At 36.5% G+C, this 25,982-nt stretch overlaps 1 protein-coding gene across 1 annotated transcript in view; it reads right to left on the reverse strand.

Moving 5' to 3' along the window:
* Positions 1 to 3,883: 3,883 nt before the first annotated feature.
* TDRD3 (tudor domain containing 3) overlaps positions 3,884 to 25,982 on the reverse strand; it is a 99,583-nt gene continuing 77,484 nt past the window's right edge. Inside the window, exons 13-14 of the mRNA XM_050333989.1 lie at positions 8,346 to 8,482; positions 3,884 to 4,132 (exon numbers count right to left, since the gene is read on the reverse strand). Of these exons, the coding sequence (XP_050189946.1) occupies positions 8,363 to 8,482 (120 nt within the window). The 3' untranslated portion in view covers positions 3,884 to 4,132; positions 8,346 to 8,362. The remainder of the gene's footprint in view (positions 4,133 to 8,345; positions 8,483 to 25,982) is intronic.

Genomic DNA, 25,982 nt, shown 5'->3' on the forward strand with positions numbered 1-25,982 from the left:
TGCATTTCACAACAATTTTAACTTTCTGTTTCTTTCTGAAGATGCAATAGGCATCAGCTTCTCATTTGAAACTCAGTCACATTTTCAATGGTTTATGTACAGCAGTAAGAATTTCTTTTATTTCCTTTTGAAAATGAGAGTTCAAAGTTTAAACAGTTAAATAAAATGGAGCAGCACAACTAAATTCTATTATCATTTCTGCAGCTGTAGTACATGGAAACTTAGCTGTAGCTTCTGCTTGTGATTGAAGTCAGCATGACATATCTCATCTTTGCTGTGTACAACGTTTAATCAAGTTTTGTTATACATTTTGATCCAATAAATTGGAGTAAAAACTACATTTAGTACCTGGCCATCAAGGATATCTATTATTGGGAGCATTTGATCATAAGACTGATATGGCAAGAGCAGTGAAATGTCAAAGCAGATCATCTGTCTTATCCCATGAATCACACTGGGTTCAAATATTTTTTAATTAGCAGTGGGGTAAAAACTTAAAAAATATCTATTTTGAAGGAAGCTATTTTACATTCAAATAGCACATGGAACATCAACTTTGTATATGCTATTCTAGTCCCCCAGTACAAAAAACACTGTTTCATTTGTAGCATGTCAAAATGACAAGCATTCCCTATTTATTCTGCTTTTCCATTTTATCAGTATTGTAAAGAAAGTAAGTTCCTGTAATAAAAAGCTACAGAAGAATATTCAGCACAAGTAGAGTTAGGCTGAGACTTAAATCTGTGCACAGTCAAGTTAGATTACAGCTGTTTTAGCAGAGGGATAGCCATTATCTAATGACTAACTAAATATACCTGGGGTTAAGACTATTTCAACTATAAACAAATATAAAATACTATTTATGTTCTTTAACTTTTGCAGTTTAGAAATGCATGGTACAAAAGCAAAGCAAAGCATTCAAGAACTTAGGACAAACTAAGCTGCCTGAAAATTGCATTATTATCTTCTGCACAACACTTACCTATGCATAGGATAAAAATAGATAAGCTGCAGGAAAAATGACAAGGCACTATAAAATGACTACAAACATTTCCCTTAGAAGCAGCTGCAGAAGTTTGTTTAGACCATCTATAGTGCTTTGTGTTGCTATTATACACTTAATTATTTGCCCTCTCACAGTTCCTGTTTATTTGAGCATATGTAAGATTTATTTTTAATATACACTAGATTATGGTTTCACTCATACCACTGCAATTTGCAGAATATAATTATGTCCATCAACAGCCATGTGTTTGCATGGAAACTGACTTTTATGGCCTCTCAATTTTGAAGGAAAATTAAGTATTGATGTAATTTCTATCTTTAGCTTTTAAAATACTTTGAAACATTCTCAAAACAGAATTGCAGTTTAAAGGTAAAACAAGCCAATATAAGCAAATTACATAAAGTAAATACTGAAAAATAAGAGTAATTATGAGTCTTTACCATTGCTTTGAAGGATGCCACTGTTACACAAAGCTTTTCACACGCATATTATTCTATGAGAGGGTCAGTGCCTATATGTTTGGAGTACCTTCCAAAGTTTAGATAATTGCTACTCTCCTGCAATAAGTTGCTCTAAAGCGTTTCAGAAAGAAAAAAACCACACACACACACACAAATAAACAAAAACAAACAAAAAATAAGGGGAAAAAACCCAAGAATATACCCCAATAATTGTATAGCAAACAAAAAGCTAAACTGAGCCTAACTGTGCAATTAGCCATTCTTCAAGCTTACATAGCTCTCAAGAAAGTTACAGTATTTTACTGGGGTTAGATTAAGTGATGTGATGAAAGGACAGTTGCACTAGGATCCTTCTTCAAAAAAGCATCTACAGAGAATCATTCCAAGCTATGTGCTCTTGCTTATGCATAAAAGCACTGGTGACTTTTCTGTATCAAATTCCCTCCAACCATAATGCTAGAAAGGGACAGTACACCCTACACTGCAGGATTCTTTAGCTAGCTTAGTCGTTTGGGAGTTCTCTTGCAAATGTGTCTTCAGATTTACCTCAAGCTCAATCTTTATATATTTAATGCCAAGTACATCTCACAGATAAGATTTGTCCTTCCTGTGATATCAACATTTTGACATCCAAGGAAAACAAGTGCTATTAATACTGTCTTGAAATGCCATATCCCCAAAAAGTTCAATTTCCATAAGGCTCAAGTCATTACAGAGAGATTTTGCAGAGACAATTCCAGCCATGTCTCTTGGAGAGTGACCTTGACAAGCGATCCTCAAAGTGATCCTTGACAAGTGATCCTGGCGACAGTTGTCGCCAAAGACAAAAAACGTACCTGTTACTGACAAAAGAAAAAGCTATGTTAAAATATATATATACATATGGATATGTATCAGATGTTAGACCAAAAGAGAATTTTAAATAGAAACATGACTTCAATCAGATTTTAATACAAAATTCTGAAAACCTGTAAGACCTTGTTTAATGCACATCCCATTTGCAAAGAAAAATCAAAACTGGTTTTTAAAACAATGTTGCATTTTTTTATGAAGCTGAATAGTTGCTGTCACTGGTCTTAGCAATAATACTGGAAGTAAAGCATCCAACATCCAACGTATTAGATCTAGAGTTTATTTATTTGCTGGTACAATTTAGCAGAACCGATCAGGATGATTCATAGTATTTGGAAAGTGGTTCCTAACTTAAATCTAACAGACTTCATAAAATTTGTTGTGTGTCAGTTAAAAGTGAAGAACTTCAATGTTGTATAGCTCATGTTTTAACTTCCAAAATTCTTTAGAATAATTGGTGAGTTGCATCATAATTATAAAGAAGCTGCTTGATAAGCATTAAGGCAGCAAAACATTTGGTTTCTTACTATTCTGAAAACATTTACTTGATGGGTTAAGATGTGACTGCATTCAGACAGAAATCCAAATTCTGTACTGCAGGTACATTCAATTACATCCTCAATATAAAAGTTCATATCATCCAAATAAGCAAAGTTCTATTCAAACAGAGTTTTGTGTGAGCACTCAGAGAGAAATTCAGTAGAATTAATTGTACAACTTATACCATCAATACATCTCTCAAGTATAATTCTATCTTTACAAAACTACCTCAAAACACAAGTGCTATTTCAGTCTTAATCAAGTGATCAGAATAAAGCTTAGAAGGGATTTGCATGTTACATAGATTTTGAGTGCTTCTCAGATATAGTGAAATTTCAACTATTTGTCATAATCACATAAGATTCAAAGATACAGCTTAGAATGAAAAGTAGCTTGACATAAGATTCTTTCAAGCATCAATGACAACAGAAAAATTCTAGTAATATGAAGCAATAAAAGCAGAGTTTAAAGCTGCAAGAAAGTACCTACTATTGCATATGTGTGCATGTATACACAGTTATGCTTAACATGGTCGTGCATCTTTAGGCATTTTTTGTTTAAATGATTTTTCTGTACCTCTTAGAAATGTTTCTATTTCTGTAATATAAATATTCCTAAAAATAAAATGCTTACCTAAAATTATTTAGAAAAAGACTATTGAAACTGATGTTTTTTTCTTTTCTCCCCTTTGACCCTCTGGTCACATGAAAAACATAATAGGCAAATCTGTAATTTGGCCTTCAGCAACTTTGGAAAAAAAAAACCACAGAAAACCCAGTCAAAACCTATTCAGAATTTTACTGTACAATAATTAGCCAAAACATTTTTAAAATGTTTACTAATGCTAGCCAAAAATCTAAATTAAATGCCCAATCCTGTCATCTTTTGAGAAAATATAAGTTTTAATTTTACTTTACTAGAAGCAATATTAGAACCAAAACCAGTTCAAAATTAATAAAAATCATGATACATTATTATGTTAACTAACAATGGAGGCTCAGTAAAAAGAATACAAGGCAAAGAATAGAATAGTGCACCGTGGTTTTATTGATGGCAGCAATGACAATTTGCCTCTTTCACGTGTAAAAAGTATTCAGCTTCATTTAACTAAGAACTTTAAAAAAGTCTCTTGTGGTGTCAGGTCCAAATTCATTCTGCTCACACGAGCTTTCTTTGTTCCATCCTGCTGCCTGGAAAAAAGCCAGAATTTCTTCTAGAAGTCTTCAGCAAGTTGGGAACTGCCGGTGAATTTCCCCCGACTCCGAGAAAGTTTCTAAATGAAAAAGATAAAATACATAAGATAAGGATAAAAAAATAATGGCATTCAAGAAACCACCCCCCCCCCCATCCCTGGGCTCTTTGTGCAACACACATTTTACTGTTACTTCATTTTCTTCTTCCAAAAGACTGGATATATGCTTTTCTGTACTTAGAGACAGAAGTCTCTAAAAGAATAAATCAGAAGGCTGCACTTCAGTGCAATAAAATATCACTGGTCTAGTACAAAGAACACTTTCTGGTAATGACTTCTCCCTCACAAAAACACAGTTTCTCCATTGTTAAGGACTTCAATACAGATTTTATAGCAAGTGTGACAAGGTGTAAAGTAATTCTGTCAAGGAGCAAAGGAAGACCCAAGAAACATATAATGACCAAGCACTCACAGGTCCCCACTCATAGGTTCTTTCAAGCTCCTCCAAAAGCCACAATCCTTCAAAACATTCATTTCTGATTACTTATTCCTCTTCATTTTCAGACTATCATGACATTCTATACAGAAAGTATAACCTCAGGATGTATTTTTATTATTGTTAGATTTTAATTCTTATATCTTGACTCTCTAGGAGGAATACCTTATTTTACAGACCTGTTAAAGCTAGTATTTGACTCACACCCGCACAAAATTCCCTCTGATAAAATTCTGAGTTAGCATTCTCCACCTCACACTAAGGATAGTTTATCTCCACTCACAAAAGGATAATTTATAGGTCAACTGTAACCACAGTGAGATACCGACTACCCCATACTTCTGTTATTTCACCTTAACATGTCTACTCGCATTCTCTGTCGTCACAAAAATTACCAGGTCAAGACCTCCTGCAAGTTTGCAGCAATTGTTCTTAATACCCAAAGCCTGTAACATTGTGGCAAACACCTCTTCAGAAGGTTAGAATCATAGAATAGTTTGGGTTGGAAGGGACCTCTAAAAGTCATCTAGTCCAACCTCCCTGTAATGACCATGGACATCTTTAACTATACCGGGTTGCTCAGAGCGCCTTCCAGCCTGACTTTGAATGTTTCCAAGGATGGAGCATCCACTAGCTCTCTGGGGAACCTATTCCACTGTTTCACCATTCTCATCAAAACAATTTTCTGCCTTGAATCTAGTTTGAATTTACCCTCTTTTAGTTTAAAACCACCACCAATATCCTATCACAAAAGGCCCTACTACAAAGTCTCTGCCTCAATCTTTTTTATAAGCCCCCTTTTAAGTACCAAAATGCCACATTAAGGGCCCTCTGCAGATTTCTCTTCCCCAGACAGAACAGCCACATGGATCCAAACTCCACTTCTAAAAAAATCTCAGAATTTTAAAAACTTAAACTTTCTCACACTTAAAACCCCATTACACTGCTGTTTTTTTAACTGATTATTTGGTAATACTAATTCAAGACTCGCATGTGCAAATTCAACATCCGGATGAGTGTGCTGAACAATAATCCAGGAGGCAGTACAGCTTCATCACTTCACTGCTGCACCACTGCTAATAAATCCTTCCTGTCAAGTGAGGTAAGATTACATAGGTAGACTTAAGAGATTTTGGGTATAAAGTGATGCATCTACTGTACGGACCTTATGCTTCACCTTTGATACATCTCTAAATACTCAACAAAATATGGCCAGCAAACTTCAGTTTTAGTATTGTCTAAGTTGCCTTTGAGAACAAGACACCTTGGAATTTTAAATGTGATGAACTACAACACTAAAATTCTACCGAATTTATCAATTTATAATATAAAATAATAATCATCACGAGTTCTCCATCTCTCTTCAGGAAAAAGACATTAAGTTACTTTATATAATAGAGAGATACTCCCTTTCAGTTAGTAAAGGTGTCATTAATCAATGATCTATTGAAGAGGTAAAGTATTCCTCAGAGGAAAGTTGTGGTAAAATTATGTCTTACTGGATCCCTTAAAACTTCCCCTGATAAATCTTGTCGTCATTTAACAGGTTATCAAAAACTTGGAATAAGAACAATATGCCATGCTCTCAAAAGCTCTAAAGAATAAAAAGGAGGCAAAATCCATAGAGAAACCCACTTCTAAGAACTGACATTCAATATTCCTGAACTTTTACATGTCAAGACATTAAAGCTACATTGTTGTTGTACAAGTCCAGGTAAACTGAAAGCAATTTAGAAAAGGACTGTGTTTGACTTTTCTGCATACATTTAAAATCAGGGAAGAACTGATTACATCAACCACTTGTTTTTGAAGAAGCTCAGTAGAAGGGAAAGGCTGCAATGGTTTATTTTCTGTAGTAGGTAGGTTTTGATACCATGTCTGCTGTCAATTTAAATCAAGATCCCATTAGAATCTTTAAAACACCTCCAAGGAACAACCACCTGTACCTTAGAAAGACCGTTCCTTACTTGCCAACAATTCATTCACTCTTCTTAAGATACCGGAGTTACTATCATTCTCCTTGGTCCCTCATAACTGACCAAAGCTAAGCACAGTTTTCCAGATTTATATTGTAAAATTAGAGAAATAACAAAAATATTACCTAAAGGTAAAAAAATTCCCTGATTTTGACTGCTGTGTACACTACACGTCTCATTCAACTGATCACACTGACACTCCTTGGAGCCAACTGTGCCAATCAAAACTCTACTCAGATGATTTCTGCACAAACTATCTGTAGGGATTGGTACAATTCAGAAGAATTTGTGATGGAAAGCTAGACATCAATTTCACTTAGGAAGACTGTAAAACGCCTTCTCAAATGGGTTAGATGTTTTTTGTTTTCCTTCCTTCTGCATTTCAGAGAAAGTTGCAGTGAAAATCTGTAAGCAAGCTATCTCTTTCCCTTCTATGCAGAGAGTGAACACATTTGCAGAAATGTACAAGGCCTCATCAGGCCAGAGAGGGTGGGGGAGGAGAGAGAGATGATACAAAAAGCCTTGGAGAAAGCAGGGCATTGCCTTTTCCCTGTGGGGGCCCAGCATGTGCAGCATCATTAAGAAGAGGTCCTTGTATCTGAAATAAACCTTTTTTTTTAATCCTTCCACTGGCTTGGCATTCTTGAGAAGAATACTTACACATGTTTTACACTGTCTCTGACGTGTTTATTGATATTGATGATACGCTTACTTAAAATAGAAAATCAAATTATATAGGCAAAAATAGAAAAAATATCACCTTGGCAAGAGCCAGAAATAAAGCATGCTCATACACTGCCAGTACTGCCCCAAATGAAAAAAGTATTTGAGCATATAATCAAAAAAGAAGAATCATGTTATTGCACATCAGAAATATCAAAAGGTGCAGAGATAAGCAACACCTGTTAAACCAATAGAATGTGGAGGACTGTAGGAAGGAAAGGAATAAAAAAGACATCAGTAAAAATAAACTGGCTAGAAAGTAAAAAAAAAAATAGCCATATTCAAGACAAAGAAACATTGTGGATGTACATCAAATAGCATGTGGCTTATCAAAGCTGTCTTTATTCAAGATACAATCCTTTGCAAATTAAGGATTTAGAAAATCAACAAGTAAAACGAAAGCAGTATAGTTTACGTGATTTATTTAGTAAAGTAATTGTAACTGCTTTATCTGGCTGGCCTTTTAAAATTTCTGAATGTATGTATCAGGTATATTTTCTGAGGATGATATATAATCCCTTAATTTCTGGTAATTAATAAAGTATAGATGCAAGTATATCCTCAAGATTCAGAGTATGATAAAAATTCTTTGGCCTTGTACCTCCTCATTCAGTAGTGAACTCACAGATTTTATATTTTAGCATTGCAAATTCTCCTTCTCATGCAAGCAAAACAACAGAAAGGACATTTATTCCCAAAAATGGCTCATAAAAAGTAGAATATGGGATCTTGGACAGAGATAGACAGTCCTGAGTTGAGCAGGGACTGCAGCCACTTATTTCATTAAAGCAGCTGGTCCAACGTATGTGAATGAGAGAATCTTGCTGCTGCTCTCAGGTGAAAAAGTATCAGGCAAAAGCTTGCTGAGCTGCCATGAGTCTTGACATAAAGCAAAACTATTTATTGAAATGTTTTTATTGCCCTCCCTCTTCCTACAGGTATATTTAGTCTCTTTGTAAACCATAAAATCCAGAGAAAAGAGATATCCTACTTCTATAATAAATATACCAATATCCCTAAAAAAAAAGGTAGAGAAAATCCAGACCTGCTTTTCTTGAAATCTAAACACATAAAGAAAATGCCAATATCTTACATTTACCTTTTTTTCCTTATTCATCAGTTTCTAGCTCTGGGGGGTTGATAAAATTGTTGAGTAGGTCGTGTGGACCGTCTCGGCTGACCATCACCTCCTCTGCGGAATTCTAGAGTTTGCTCATATGTTTCTTCTTCGTCCTCCTGCAGGTAAATAGCATTGTTTTAAACAGAAGAGCTGGGAAATGCATTATATGTGAGTCGTTATATGCATACACACATCCACACATATACACATGTATGGATGAATCCAAGCACACACAGCAACTGCTGCTTCCGTGTTGAGGACCACTTAATGAAATAAGTGAGATATGGGAGTGGGTTTTTCAAAACCAGGAAAGCTAACAAAAACAAGCTGGAAAATCTCAAAACTCAATCCCCCAGGGCAGCAGCAGAAGTTATTAAATATATGAGGGGAAAAAGAAATCATACATATTAAAGAAAAATTATTTTCCAAGAGTCATACAGGCAACAAACTCAAGAAGCAAAGTAACCTTGATAACCTGCCAGAGCAAGAGAAAGCTTTCAGGAGTTCACAAATGTGTGTGGAATTAAATAAAAGAATTAGGAAATGGAAATACAAGAAACAGCATCTGGCAATATACATGCTAGAAACATAGATCTGAAAACAGCAGATAGAAATCTATGATGCAATAATAATGAAAAAAGCCTACAAGTATAGTGAACAATTTAGAGAAGAATTTTCTATACATTGCAATAATAAATATACCCCCTGAATAATGACAGGAGAGGTAATTACATATTTGCAATACTGCATTCACTCCTAGGCATCTCCGTACCAGAAAGATATTGACAAATTACATAGAATGCAGAGGAGGAAAAAAACAACCAAACAACCAAAACCCCAAAATAATCAAGATACTGAAGAATGACTTACAAAGGAGAATAAAATAACTACATAGTTACTTTGGTCAAGAAATACTGAGTGGATAAATATCCATCAGGTGGAATATTTGAAGGTGGTGCACATTAAAGATAGAGAAAAATGTTAAGAACTTAAGAGTTTATAACATATAACATACATAAACAGAAGAAAAAAAAATACAGGCTGAAAAATAAAGGAGTTCCTGAAAATGAGTATGATTGTCAAACGGTGTCTCAGAAAAACAGTTATATTTTCATTTCTTTAATATCTTAACACTACACTGTAGCAGACACCAGGTCTAGTGGGAACATGCTGGAAGAAATTTGCTTTTGGGAAAAAGTACTGAGTATGTAACTCTTAATCCCTTTCATTCACATCATAGGAACATAGAGCAGCACAAAGCAAGAGCACTGAATGATTCATTAAAAGTTCATCAACAATTCCAACACCCAGCAACTGCCTTAGAGTGCAGCATGCACATAACAGAATAAGCAAGTCAGAGCAGTAAAATATTTCACTCTAAGTGACAGAAAGGAAAAACCTACAGCCTAAGTTTCCTTCTGTTGTGAAAAGTCAGATCTTACTCAAGAAAGCCCTCTTTCTGAATTAGCTTCAATATCAATCAACATGCATTTTTGAAATAACAGTTACAGACAACCACATTCCTCATGGTAAGGTCTCCTATTTACAGGGCACATCTGTGGTCACAGCTATATTTCCAGATTAAGCCTTACTACAGAGAGTCTTTCTATAGAAGAAAACAGATTTTTAACACAACTGAATACAGTATAAATGATTTATCTCTTTTATTTTCACTGTAGCCAAAGGCTGAAAAGCAGAATTCTGCCATAAGATTTAGTTTTCTCAATGTACTTTTACCACTTCTAGCACTATCAATTCCCTCACATAAAGAAGTTCAGAGACACTGATTATCAAAAAAAACAAACAAAAAAAACCCAAAAACCCACGAGAGAAGCAGATGTCTAATATAGTTTGCAATACTACTAGCTCTAGTACAAACACTCAACTTAGTATATGAGGTAATCTCCTGTCACTGACAATGCAAGCTGCACTAAGATCAAAATGTTAAAATAGTAAGCTAGATGACTGGTCTAAATACCTTTAGCTCTTTCAGCATACTCTAAGAAACATGAATAGCTGAAAATAATTTCTATTGCCAAAAGAAAGATGCAACTGCAAGCCTTTTAAAAATTCTATCTCAAAGCTTCAGTCGAACATAAGAGCAGTCATTCTTCAAGAAAAAACTGGGGAACTTTCTTGTCCTTAGTATCTGGATTTCTCCAAAACTTGAAAACTAAATGGCATATATACATGACTGAAAATTTAGCGATGTATACTGGTGTTCTTAAGAGACTGTAGCAAATCAGACATGAATCTTTTCTTTGGACACTTGGTAGTCTTTGTTCAAAAAGCACAGAAATTAAATAGTGAAGTGTATTGCACCTCACCTGTAATAGCCAACCTCTTTCTGAGGACAAGCATATCAGAGTAAATTTCTAGAGCAGCAAATCTTCATCAAATCTCGAAGTCAATGTTGTGGATCCTTTGAACTCAGTAAAATCAAATTAAAATGAGAATTTGTCTTATACATTTCTATTTTGGTATAGTTGTCTTTACACATAAAATGAAAAGCTTCAGATGCTTGTATTCCAAATCAAGTATTTTTACTGCAATAGGCAAGAGTGAAATGTGAAATTACATTCACTTTCTTGAAGTTCTGAATGAAATGACAGTGACAAATGAAGGAAATTATAATAATGAATGAGTAACGGAACACCTTTCAACTCTACACTCAGTGGCTCCACACACAGTTACACCATGTCTTGTTCAAGTCTGCCATCTTCACGTCAGATGACACATTGTCATTTGTTTCTTGGGTCTTACCTTGGATTAATTCACATTTAATCCTAAATGGATCTAATATTCTCCAAAATAACAATTTGCCAAGTCATATCTTTATTAAACATTTCTTGCTTTACAAGTAATTGAATTTCTTTTCTGTCACCATTTCTTAATCACCGGCCCTCAATCCACCACTGCTGATATTTAACCCTCTACTGCCATTTCATTTCCACAGAATCAAAGAATGGATAAGTTTCGAAGGGACTACAGTGGGTCATCTGGTCCAACCTCCTGCTCAAGCAGGGCCATCCTAGACCAGGATTGCACAGCATTGTGTTCAGACAGTTCTTGAATATCTCCAGTGAGGGAGACTCTACAACTTCTCTGGGAAACCTGTTCTAGTGCATGGTCACCTGCACACTAAGGAAGTTCTTCCTCATTTTCAGGTGGAACTTCCTGTGCATCAGTTTCTGCCCATTGCCTCTCGTCGTACTGGTTGGCACTACCAAGAAGAGTTTGGCTCCATCTTCTTGGCACCCTCCCTTCAGATACTTATATATTATTACTAAGACTACACTCTCAGTCTTCTCCATGCAAAACAGGCCCAGCCTATTAATCCTTATTTCTATTTTAAGGAAATTCCTTATTTCCTTGAAGAAATCCTAATTCTATTGTAAGGATTTTTATCTCATTTTACTTTAAAATCTCTCCACCCCACACTAAAAACTGCCATCCCTCTTCTTGAACAACATCCCCTCTTTGCACTTAGTATCTCTTATGTACAATTCTTTGTTTTTTCTGTTCTTCAACCAAAAACTTCATCTGTCTACATTTCTTCCATTATAACTGCATTCAGTTAGGTCACACATCTTGCTACCAACTCTACTTTTCCAATTTCCCTTACTGTTTGCTTTCAATGTATCAGTTGCTTGTGACTCATTCTAAATTATTCTTATCCGTATAAAATCTAGATTAATTTTATAAAGCAAAGGTCGTCACACATCTCAGAGCATTTTCATTCTTCTTCTATTACCAGTAGAGATTTTATATTAGTACACTGCTCCAAAAACTTATAAATTTTATCTCCATACTTCAGCTTATTATTCATTATCCAATACTCTAGGATCCAGGACTTGGGATTCTAGTACTTAGACAATGCCCACCTAGGACTATGAACCCTTAGATCAAATGATAGCACTAATCACAACTGCAAAAGACAGCAAAAACTGGCAGACCCATTGGAAAAAGTAGGGAAAGGTTCCCAATGCAAGCAATGAAATTCAAAAATAAATTTCTGCAGTAATGGGGTTAGAGTGACATGAGAGGGTGGAGCATGTCAGCATTCTTTAGGTATTTAAAAAAGAGAGAACAGGGAAGCATAAGCCATTGAGAATTTCAGCTTCCACTCAATATTCTGCCATAAAGATCTGCTGTTATTTTTGATTTTTTGTTCCATCTCATAAGACAGGCAAGAACTAAACAAGGGTGACATGGGAATATATGCACACCCAGTGCTTTTATTTTGGACCCGTATATTCTGAAGAGCTTGTACCACCACCACCATACTTGATTAGCTGAGCTTAGTGAATCTCGCAAGTAACTTCAGTCCTGCCAAGTGACTACCAGCTTGCTTTCACATAAAAAAATTGATGGATTTCAAAGCTGCAGAATATAGTTCTAAATCCAGCATCTAAAATACTTTAACAACCAATTTACTCTTAAAATTAACAATATTAGAGCAGAGTAAATGTATACTTCATTAAAAGCTTTCTCATTTCATTTCAGGTGCAAGACCTCTTTTAGTGCATTCAAAAGAACTGTTTAGAAACTCTTCTTCTAAACACAGACCTTGCAGTGAACACTTGTTGTGTAACTTCTGAGAACAACAAATAGGTGGATTACAATGAAGAGCCAGACAGAAGTTATGCATCGACAGAAAAGCTTTGCTGAATGCTGTGCTTACATATATTTAGGATGCAGTTGCAAGTCACAGATGAGCAGCTCCTGCACTCTGCCACTTACAAACTAGTTACCTCTGTCTATTGCTGCTTACAAATGGAAAATTCTGCTCCATTCACTGGGCCCTTCTGTTAAAGCTTTTCAATTATAGCTCTCTGTGGGCTATTAAGAGATGAGCACTCAAGCCTGAGCAAGGAGGCATGAAGAAGCAGAGTAGGGCCAGGGACTGTGGGACAAAGAAGAGACAGAAGGCAAAGAAAGCAGAAGACATTTTCCATTTCAGTAGTGTCAAACCACTGTTCCAGTTTAAGCTGTAGTTTGAACTCCACCCACACACTCAATGCATGGGGAACTTGCAAAGTGACCTTTTCTTCCATAACCATTTCAAATTCTATTTCCTGATCCAGATGTAATGCCTCTTTGCATTGTCCACTATGCTGCCAACAGCAGCCTCCTGCTGTTAACACACAAGTGATCTCTTATTTTGCTGGTTGAATTCCTTTCTTAAAATTTGCCTCTTTTGCCTAGTCATCCAGTGTTCATCTATCTCCTTGAGTACTTTCCTGGTGTCTGCATTTTCTACTTACCCATGCTTGTATCAATTGAAAACAGACTGCAAGATATTCCAGATGTAGCAAAAAATGAAAACAAAGAGAAAAACTATACTATGTCCATAATGAGAAATTCACAAGTCCTAGAAATAGCTCAATGTAATTGTTTTATATGCAATATATTATATATCCTATATGTGCAAGGAAAAAAAATAATTGGCTGAAGTGTCTACCATATTTCCTTAAACTTTTACTTTATCTGGATTCTTTGTACTCCAGACTAATTAAGAATGAAGAAGGATTTTGTGGGGGATAAAAAAAAAAAAATCAGTTTTAAGTTACATAATCTTAGAGTGGCTTTGGGCCATAATTTCAAAAACTACTATCAAATGAGGTGTAAAAATTCAAAGTTAAAGGGAAATTACGACTGAAGTAGATTTTTCAAGGTTCTTAACCAAGTACTGACTTTGTGACAAAAGCCTTTTTGAGGTATCTGTCACAGAATTATTCAACATATTTGTTCTTGATCAATTTTCTTGGCAAGTTAGGTTTGTTATTTACAATATCATTTCCTGTCACAGAGTAATCTCCCAGAGTAATCTTCGTAAGCCTGCAGATGCTCACAATTTAAGGGTTTTTTTCCACAGTACACATCTATATTAGAGTGGGCCTGTGGGCATTCAAATTTCTGAGTTAAATTATGAATGAGAGGACCAAGGTTATACTGCTAGACCTGCACACAGCTGATCCTTCACTGACATCAGATCATTAATATAAACTCATAGCCCTATTAATGCATTATCTTCTGTCTGTAAAGGATATGCAGGATAAAAAATTGTAAAGGATTTATAGGGTATACAAATTCTTCTGTTACTTGAAAATCATGACCCAGTAAGCACCTCACTACATATATAGGACATTACAAGCATTAGATAATTAGTACAGGTACCATACAGATGCATATAAACTCATATATGCTATATTATAGTCCTCCATATGTAATTCTGATTTGACTTTTACATCAAAACCATCAATAGCTTTGCTGAAGTTTTTAGCTTTAGTTTCACTACAATAAACTGTTATATTATACTGTGTAAGACTGGTGACAGAAATGGAAACGTCAAATGTATTACGGCAACTTGTACGAAATTTACTGTAAATTTAATTGTCCTTAAAGGGAAACAATTGACTTACTGTATGGTACTATATGATGTACTAAGAACATCCGAGACTATGAATTGTAACTACACAATTATTGTTTGTTGCCATTCTGTGTTGCAACCAGGATAATTCCTACCCACTTACAAAATTTTTTAATCTACTATACTAGTGGCATCTTTCTCTCCTTTACTGTTTCTCAAATTCTATTAGATTTTGCTGTACACAACAGTTACTGACAATTTGTTACACCAAACTTGCTGTAACATCATTAAAAAAAGCCACAGAACAGCAAAAACAATCAAACATATACGCATTGTTTCCCTTGTTTACAACTAGAAAAAGGAAATGATCCTTATGAGGGTATGTCTTTTTCTCCACCAAACACACAGGGGCCACAAGAAAATATGTTCCTAACTATGGTGTGTAAAACTAGGTGTCACGAACTATACCATAACAACTGCTGCTTTTGCATTTTCCAAATTTCAAGATGACCCTTCCATGAGCAGTCTTTTCTTTAGCATCTGAATTTTTGATAACAAATATTTTCTGTTGACTTTCACTAACCAAACATCAGAAGTCAAATAGTTACACATTTTCTTGGCCAGTTTTTGAAAAATTCTACAAAGCATTCCTCAGGACCAGCAACTTAACAATTAATGGTTTATTACACAGTAATTAAAGATATTAAATTAGTACACACTATTACTTTTAATTAAAATGATCTCATTTTTCCTCTACTGAAAATATAAAGCAGCTGAGCTTCAAGACCAGAAAATTTTTAAATTATTCTGTTAAAACTATACACATCCTGACTTTAGAGTGAAGCAATAACCATTAGATAGCAAGTGACAGAAAATCTGTAGATTTTTCAGAAAAAAAAATTCATGAAATGGAAAATAAATGCATGGGCAAGGAAAATTATTCTGTACTTAATCTGTGACAACTAAAAGCAACAAAACAGTTAACTTGGAATCAGATGTTTCTTTGGGCTTCATTGCTTCAACTGTGGAAACAAAGCACTCATTTGTTTTCTAAATAGACAACTTTTCAATTACATTTTCATAAAACTAGGATAATGTAAACCTGAGCCATGATTATCCCACAGACATGTTACTAGCTTATTGGTTCCCCTTTAGGGTATTGCACAGGTTATTCATACTTGCAGTCACTCCCTGTGGCACATATTGAAATAAATATGCAACTCTTCCTGTGAGGTTTGTGCTTGAAACAGACATACTTTCCTGCAAGTTCACACTGTGTTCTCAATACAGAAAAAAAAGTAATGAATTTTAAAAATTCCTTACAAATGCATTTTTAAACCATTCAGACCATATCCCTTTTATCAGTAAAACCTTCTTCACTGAGCAGTACTAATACCAAACTATAAATATTTAAAGGTTTATTTTCAATCAATTTCTAAAAGAAAAGTCGATGCACTAAAGTGAGTTATTCTATACAAATTTAACACCCAATGGACAGATTGGATTTACTTAATTCAGGAAGAAAGCCACAAAGTGGAAGTGGAAATGTTTTCAACAGGCTGGTAATACAGACTATCCTAAGTATACAGCGAAAAAGAATATTTGCATAGACTTGGAAAAAATTCAGTTTCTTTGCACTAAGTGCACTTGTGAACAAAACCATACTCTTCTGTGAAAGGGGGTGAGGGGGAAGTATTTGCTGTATCACTGGAACTGCAGGCCGAATTGCACCTTTTGGTTAATAACCATGACTTCAAGAAACAAAAAGAAACCAGACCATGCAACCCTGCAAGTTCTGTAATAGGTTCAAAAAATGATGATGAGCAAAATATGCCTAAAAACATTAGAAACTCTTTATAGTGCTCCAGGATAGAATAGTTGGTGGCTGGTCACAAGTGGTGTTCCCCAGGGCTCAGTACTGGGGTCACTTATGCTTAGGATATTTAGGAGTGATCTGGACAAGGGTGTTCCATCAGTCACTTAGCAGATGACGTTGAGTTGGGAGAGAGTGTTGATCTGCTCGAGGGTAGGAAGGCTCTGTAGAGGGATCTGGATAGTATGGATCAATGGGCTGGGGCCAATTATATAAGGTTCAACAAGGTGAAGTGCTGTGATCTGCACTTCAGCCACAACAACCCCATGCAGCACTACAGGCTGGGGGAAGAGTGGCTGGAAAGCTGCTTGGCAGAAAAGGACCTGGTGGTGCTGGTTGACATCTGGCTGAAGATGAGCCAGCAGTGTGCCCAGGTGGCCAAGAAAGCCAGTGGTATCATGGCTCAGATCAGATATTATGTGGCCAGCAGGACTAGGGCACTGATCATCTCCTTCTACTCAGCACTGGTGAGGCTGCACCTTGAATCTGGTGTTCACTTTTGGGCCCCTCACTACAAGAAAAACATTGAGAAGGGTAACGAAGCTGGTGAAAGGGTCTGGAGCATAAGTCCTGTGAGAAACAGCTGAGGGAGCTGGGGTTGTTTAGCCTGGAGAAAAGGAGGGTCAGGGGATACCTTATCACTCTACAACTACCTGAAAAGAGGTTGTAGCAATGTGGGGGTTGGTCTCCTCTCCCAAGTAACAAGCAATAGTACAAGAGGAAATGACCTCAAGTTGTTCCAGCGGAGGTTTAGGTTGGATACCAGGAAAATGTCTTCACAAAAAGGGAGGCCAAGCCTTGGAGCAGGCTGTGCAGGTAAGTGGTTGAGTCACCCTCCCTGAAAGTATTTAAAAAATGTGTAGACGTGGAACTTAGTGATACGGTTTAGCGGTGGACTTGGTAGTGCTGCTAAATGGTTTGACCGGGTGACGCTAAAGGTCTTTGCCAACTCAAACAATTCTGTTATTCTAAATCTGTAATATTCCATCTTCAACAATTTTTGTATCTACACAGAATGAGGCAATAAGTTAGGAACAAAGTAAAAAAAAAAAAAAAGAACAAACCCAAAATTTTCCATGTGTAAGAAAAGTAAAAACACTGCATAATAACCCCTCTCCAGCACCAATTTACTCACATTCGCAGTACTTCCCTTCCCACCTTGATAGAGGGGGAAGTCCATTTCCAGGTTGAGTGATGAACCTTTGTTGAGTAGCTCCCTCCTTTAACTGGCCTGGGCTTGTGGGAGATTCAGCTCTGTCACTGGGGACTCAACTTCTCTCCCCAGACAGTGATAAAACTCTACGATTTATGATGCAATTTCCAAAGGCTGGACTTCGAAACACCCAGCAGCGATGATTGCTGACACAACCTGATGTGTGTCTGACATCAAAAGGAGGCTGACTATGTGTACAGGCAAAAGAAGTGGGACTGGAATGGGCCAAGAAGGAATGCAAGCAAGAAGAGAAATCTTACAAGTCTGTATCCAGTATCTCGTAAAATTTTACTTTCCATCCTAGCACTCAAGAATGCTCATCAGCAGAGCTACATTGAAACACCACTGCAAGAGCTCTGTCAGGAAAGGAACAAAAATTACTGCAATAGCTAAACACAACTCCTTTCATTTGCTCCTATATGCCATTGGACCCACAGGGAAAGTCCTATATGAGCAAACACAGTCTAAGGAGAGAACAAAAATGCCCACATGGGAAAACAGATGAACACCAAGAACAAATTCAAAAAGGAAACCAGATACTAGTACATAACTATATAAACCTTTTCAGCAAAATACTTTATCAACATGAACCTTTACGAAATAAGCTCTCAAGATTTTTAGTAATAAGTCAGAAATAACATTTCCAATTAGGTATTACAGAAAACACGAAGAAAACCCCTGCGTGAACAAACAACACCCACTAAAAAAACACCACAACATGATAAAGAGAAACAACCACCGATAAATGGGCTTCACAATCTTTCTGAGCAATGAGATAGCCCCTGATATCCTCCTGTATAACAGCATGTCTCAAGTTATAAAGTTAGAGAATCCTATCATGTTTGATGTTCAACATGTGACATGCACAATAAATGCATAAAACATGGAACCCCCCCCACATAGCCATCACATATTTATTGTTTTCTTATTAAGCAACTCTCTCAAAGGGAACTTCCCTTTGGCAAAGAGCTCTTCAACAACCAAAACCAAACCAAACCAAACAAACAAAACAAAAAACCAAACACAAAACCCAAACAAACCAACTCCCCCAAGCTCCTAGCCCAAAAACACACAAAAAACCAAAAGAGTAATTCCCTATGCTCTAACACTTCTGAGAAAAAACAAATCACTTTTCTGAAAAAAAAGCATGCCTTCAGAGTCAGCTGCTTCTTTTAGTTCTTACATTATAGAAGATTTCTTTTTTGCAGATATTATTATTGATAATGCAGGTCATCAAACATGGAAAAAAACCCTCAAGCATTCCAGATACTAACCATCCCTGTACAAGGAAACTTCAGTGCATTAAAGAATGTGTCTATTCAACATGTCCTGTATGCATAAAGAGGAGTAAAGTCTGGTGTCATACACACATAGCCCACTACAGATTACATTTGTCATAGGTTCTCTTCTGCAATACCAAGCCAAGAGTATCACATCTCTCTTGCCTAGAAAGCAACCAGTCAGGAATACTACACCAATTCCTCCAATTTCCTCTTTAATTAAAATCCTTTGAATTAATCTATAAAATGTGGACAAACTCAGAACACTGAAATGTGAAGGAAACAGGAAAACAGAGATGGGAAGAACAGTCCAGACATTTTTACACAACAAACTTCTTTTACTTACTCAACATATTCAATCTCAACACACGCAATGCAGAGAAATTCAAGCATAAAATACTTCAGAATTCTCAAAATGAGAATCTCAAGAACTTTTAATCACATGAGAACAGGATCAAAACCAATACTTAAACCAGGTTAAGCTATACTATCTCAAAATAAAACTGCATGTCACTTTAAAGGGAAGTGTTTAGTGAGAAACAGTATCTTTTAAAATAAACAAACTAAGGAGCCCATATGCAGTCTCTGAATAATGATTTATCATTGTGTGCAATTACAATTAATAACAAGGGGCTGAGTACAATGCTGCATGTTTGCTGCTTAAACTGTCCCAGCTATTTTCAACAACTATAAACTCCAAGAAGAATGTGTTCTTAATCCAATTTGTACAGCTGGTGACAATTTTCAACAGTATTTCACAATCTGATGAATATGAAATGCTCAAGTTGAAGTCTCGAACATATTTTGCAACACCTAACAATACAGACAGAAAATAGAAAACCAGTTTTATGCCCACTTAATATAAATTACCTCCTCAACTAAAATTTGCCTGCTTTTAGTTTATGAAAAAATAAAATGCAGTTCCTTAACCACCTTTCCATGTCAATTATTATGTTTCCACTAACGGTGACTAACTTTCAGAGAAACAGTCAAATTGTGAACATCTGTCTATATTCCAACATGGATACAAGCTAGAGTCTGAAAAACTATGTAGTTTCTCAGAGGACAGAGGTGCTAAAGAAAAACACTTACTAGCAGTTTAACAGGGTAAGTGGTTTCCACAATGCTTGACTCTAAATAATGCCCCTTAAAAGAAGGTTGGGAAAATAATTAAATTACATAAAGAATTATCCTGACAGAACCCGAAGGTTAATTGTGTGTAAGGTATGTATGATGATGCTCTGCAAAAGACATCATGGAATTTGAGGCAATAATTCCAGTAAGTACAAAAAGTCTCTGGTAATGGAAAAAAAGTTTAAGATGGAGTATGAAAAGCAATTTTTCAGCCTGGCAGGACAGAGGCAAATGAAATCACCACATACTGATGAGATGAAAAATAAAGCACATCCCAACAAAATTATTGCATATATCTCAAATGCTTTGCATATACCTCAAATGCTTACATACAGCCAAATGATATCCTTTTGTGGAAACTAAATTCATACTAATAATGTTTTAGATGAATTTCAATATCCACCATCACTCAGGAAGAAGAGTAGTCCAAAGTACTCAGCCTTCATTAAGTAATTGAGTACTGAGTTATTATGAACTGTAAAATTAATTGAGAGATCTTCCTAACAGTAAAGAAGCCAAAGAATTAAAGACATCAAGTTCTTCTCTGATGCAATATTCAGGGACATTTTTTCTACAGGAATCTTAGAACTGATCAAGTACACTGTTCCATTCTCTTTTAACAGCCTTGTTTTTAGTGTAGTCAGTGAGGAGAAAAGCTAGATAAAAGGCCCAACCAACACACATTTATCTACTGCATCTACCTAATTATTCAATGGGAAAGATTTCCTGCTTGACCCACAAGATGAAAAGACCACAATGTGGTGTCAAGGCCGCCAAGGCTTAAAAGCCATAAAGAAATGGCACCCAATCCTTCAAGGACATATTTGCCTGTCATAAATAAAGACACTGGGATAGGTTTAAAACCTCTGTAAAACATATAGGCAAAAGTCTTCTTCAGTTTAGAGAGTCAGCTGTAAGCATTTGCCATTTAGTGAGTTTCAATTGCTCTTTGCTGGAGAGAGGTTCAAATATGTTCAGAAAACTCACAGGAGTCTTCACTTACCTGCAAGAGGGGACAGGTATAAGCAACACCTGAATGATTGTTTAAGGTAAGTCAACACGTGTAGAAGCTCTTGGAGCTCTGTGACAAGACACAAGGTTATCAAATCTGAGCTCTCAAATGTCTGCCAGAATGAATTAACTGTAATCCAAGATTCTTTGCTATTTTCTTTCCTCAGCTCATTCGTTCCTGGAGGAATGAGTTGAGGAAAGCTGCAAAGTGGATTTTCAGTCTCCACAAAACAGAACAAATTACAGAAAAGCTGGGAATATGTATAATACTTATGCCTTAAAAATAATTTTTTCTTTCTTACATCTTTAGGAAGAAATACAGTGCAAGATACAGGAAGAGGAAACTAATCTAAACTACAAACTTCACTTCATAATTACATTTTTTAAGTAATTAGAAATACTGTAAGGAAAGAGTTCATATGAATTCTAGCTTGTTTTGAGAGTAATCAGATAAGACCATAACATATATAGGTGAAACTACATAACATATATAGGGAACGCTATGATCTTTATTTCGTTCATACAGTAAAAACAAACAAAACAAAACAAAAAGGTAATTGTAGTGTAAATGGGGTGTGAAAAGGCCTATGTATGACTAAAGAAAAAGAGATGGAAAACAGAGCAAGAACTTACTAGGCTTTGGGGAAAAATGTCACACAATGAACACTTAGACTACAAATTTTCATAATTTATTGAGGAAAAAATCCTACAAATTAGATAATGAAATTAAGACTTAGAGTTTAAAGTATTATCTTGACTTTATTTTTTTTTTCACAGAACAAATTAAGTGATTCAGGAAAATCCTTCACGTTCCATGCTTTTCCGTTGTTAGCATAATTTTACATATTTTACAAGAAAAAACAAGCAGTTCTTATTTCTACAATGGCTTTTCAGTGACTTTTTCTTATTTGGATTATAATACTTTCATTAAGTGACCCCTGCTACATTGAGGAAACTAAAGGGATACAGTATCGTAGTGTTATATACAAGACACTTATAAGAACTCTAGAACAGTGGAATCCAAATGTAATTTTATTATTAAAAATATTTATGAATTGCATACTTAGTACATATTTTTCAGGCACTAAGAAAAAAAATAAACAGTTTTAGTGTTCTTAAATATATTTATATTGGTATTGTATGTGATTATAGAAAAAAAATTACACACTAAATTTTTGATTTACCTAATGTAAAAGTCAGCTGTATCTTCTATACTTCTAGCCATCAGAAAGATAAAGAGCTGCATGTAAGGTGTCAGAGAGACTGAAAACTTAAAAGAACGCTGGGCAAACTGGGTAATGGACAGTATACAATCAACTATCAAGGAGTCTTGATCATCTAGTTACACTTTATTCATTAAGGTGGTAAGCACAAACCCTGAGAATATGAGGCAGAGTCAATCTACAGTCAAGAAAATACAAAACAAATTAAAAACAAACAAACAAACAAAAACCTCATTCAATTAACCAAAAAACCAAACCAAACCGAAACACCACCCAAAACCCCAAACCCATCAAACCAACACAACTTGTACTAATGCAGTGTGGTTCAGTATTGGCGAGACAGCAGGAACAGAGAGCAGAAAGTAGAGGATGAAGTGAGAATGAAATTATATTCCACCTACTAACAGTGTAAAGAAATTTAATTAATGTTCTATTTTTTAGAATTATAAAGGTTGCCAAAAGCAGATCAGATGCTTAGGTGCTTAAATAATAGCTCATATCATAAAAATAAGGTCACTGTGGTACTTTGGCTGTTTTCTCAACTTACTAGGTGACCAACACTTTGCTTTCCTTTTATTTTTCCCTTCCTCCCAGTGGTATACTTTCATCAGTTTATATTTGTTGGACAAAAAATTAAATTCAACACATGATTACCAAACAGTGTGCTGAAACAAAGTAATCAGTTCTAACAAATAGACTAAATTTATGCCTTAAAGTCAGTTTACTAAATAATTTCTCAGTATCAACAAGTCTGTCAAAAAGGAGTCTGAAAAACTGACAATACCAGGACATCAGGGCTCACATACAATATATTTCTACATTAAGAACAAGTCTTCAATGTAGACAGCTAAGAAAGACTTAGAATCACAGAATATGCTGAGCCGTAAGAGATCCATCAGGATCATCAGGTCCAATTCCTGGCCCTGCACATGGCAGACCAAGAATCACACCATGAACCTGAAAGCATTGTCCAAATGCTTCTTGAACTCAAACATTCTTGGTGCTGTGATCACTTCCCTGGGGAGCCTACTCCAGTGCTCAACCACCCTTGAGTGAAAAACCTTTTCCTGATATCTAACCTAAAACGTCCCCTGACACAGCTTCATGCTGTTTCCTCGAGTCCTGTCAGTGGTCACCACAGAGAAGACATCAATGCCTGCCCTTTCTCTTCCCCTCATGAGGGAGTTGTAGACTGCAATGAGGTCTCCCCCTTAGTCTCCTCATCTCCAGGCTGAACAGACCAAGCAACTTCAGCCACTCCTCATACAGCTTCCCCTCAAGGCCCTTCACCACCTTCATTGCCCTCCTTTGGACTCTCTCTAATGGCTTCAGATCTTTCTGATATTGTAATGCCCCAACATTGCGGGTGAGGCTGTACCAGTGGAGAGCAGAGTGGGATAATCCCCTCCCTTGACCAGCTGGTAATGCTTTGCTTAGTGTCCCCCAGGATGTGGTTGACCCTCCTGGCTGCCAGGGCACTGCTGACTCATATTCCACTTGCCATTGACCAGGACCCCCAGGTCCCTTCCTGCAGCACTGCTCTCCAGCATCTCATTCCCCAGTCTGTATGTACATTCAGGGTTGCCCCATCACAGGTACAGAATCCTGCACTTTCCCTCATTGAGCTTCATATGCTTGGTGATACCCCAGTCCTCTAATTTGTCAAGGTCTCTTTGCAGAGGCCTTTCTATTCTTGAGGGAGTCGACAGCTCCTCCAATTTGGTGCTGTCAACAAACTTAATGTTCCTTCTAGTCCTGCATCCAAGTCATTCATGAAGATGTTGAAGAGCACAGGGCCTGAGATGGAGCCCTGTGGAACCCCACTGGTGACAGGTCACCAGTGTGATGTTACCTCATTCACTATTACCCTCTGTGCTTGACCCATGAGCCAATTGCTCACCCACCACATGATGTGTTTATCCAGCTGTGTGCTGGAAACTTTGTCCAGAAGGAACCTCTGAGAGACAGTATCGAAAGCTTTGCCAAAGCACAAGAAGATTATATCTACTGGCTTTCCTTGATCAGCTAGCTGAGTTACCTGTCACAGAGGGAAATCAGGTTCAACAAGTAGGACTTTCCTCTCATGAAGCCATGCTGGTTGTGACCAGTGACTGCACTGTCTTTTAGGTGTTTTTCAACACCTCACAGAATAATCTCTTCCAAGATTTTACCAGGCACTGAAGTGAGACTGACAGGCTTGTAGTTTCTGGGGTCCTGCTCCTTGAAAATCGGGACATTTGCCAGCTTCCAGTCAGCTGAGACCTCTCCAGGTTCCCGAGATCACCCAAAACTCATCAAGAGAGGGTTTACAATGACATCAGCTAGATCTTTGAGCATTCTGGGATGAATCCCATCAGCCCCATAGATTTGCAGGGATCCAGCTAAAGCAGCAGATGCCACACATTTTCAGGGTTGACTGGGAGTTGATCATTCTCACAGCCACGGTCCTCCAGCTCAGGGCACTGAGACCCCCTTGGTTCATCATCCATGTTGAAAACAGAAACAGAGGCAAAGAAAGTGTTAAATACCTCTGCCTCGTCTTTGTCCCTGTTTGTGAGGTGACCATCCTCATCCTGTAACAGGACAATGATATTTCTATACTGCCTATTGCCATTAATATATTTGAAAAAAAATATATTTGTTTTTATTGTCCCCCACATTTCTGGCACCTTCAGCTTCAGTTAAGCTTTGGCTCCACAAATTTTCTCCCTAGAACAGCAAGCAGCATCTCTGAATTCTTCCCACGTCACTTGACCTTGTTTCTGCTGGACGTATAGCTTCCTTTTCCATCTTATTTCCAAGAGAAGATCCCTATTCAGCCAAGGTGGCCTTCTGCCTTGTCTGCTTACTTTGCTTGCTCCTGTGCCCTTAGGAGGTGATATTTAAAAAGTGACCAGCACTGATGCACCCCAGTACCTGCAAAAACATTTTCCCAGGGGGCTTTACTTAGCTATCTGGAAATTATCTGGAAGGATTGAAATAAAAATGAGCATAACTTTTCCAATAATACAAATTCATTGGTGACAACAACATTGATCAGTGAAAGAATTACTGAAGGCAGTTTTGTTTTCTTGTACCTGTTTTGTTCTCTTGTAACAAGGAAATATCATAAAAATACCTAAATCTTATGTCACAGAATTAAGTATTAAGCAGCATGAGAACTTCATTTTGCATTTATGCATGCTATCTAGATTTATATATTAGTATGAACACTGAGACAAAGAAACTGACCAACAGTGTTTAGCTTAAAAGACAAGCCTGAGTATCAGAGCATGACTCCAATGGGTGATGAAGAACTAAATAAAAGAGGACTAAATATCCAAACAAAAAGAAGTGAAGAACAAGGTCCTAATCAATTTTCTTCAGCAAAAATCTGCTGTGAGGACCTTCTAGCAACAAAACAGTAATTCATCAGAAAAAAACCAAAAACATAACAAAAGTTGTTTACTGTGAAGATGTTTGATTGGCATTTATTTACCTTGTGTAATTATCTACAATCTAGTTGTTCG

This window comes from Myiozetetes cayanensis, unplaced genomic scaffold, assembly GCF_022539395.1.
Source record: "Myiozetetes cayanensis isolate MyiCay16 unplaced genomic scaffold, myiCay2020 scf5-8, whole genome shotgun sequence".
Classification (NCBI taxonomy): Eukaryota; Metazoa; Chordata; class Aves; order Passeriformes; family Tyrannidae; genus Myiozetetes; species Myiozetetes cayanensis.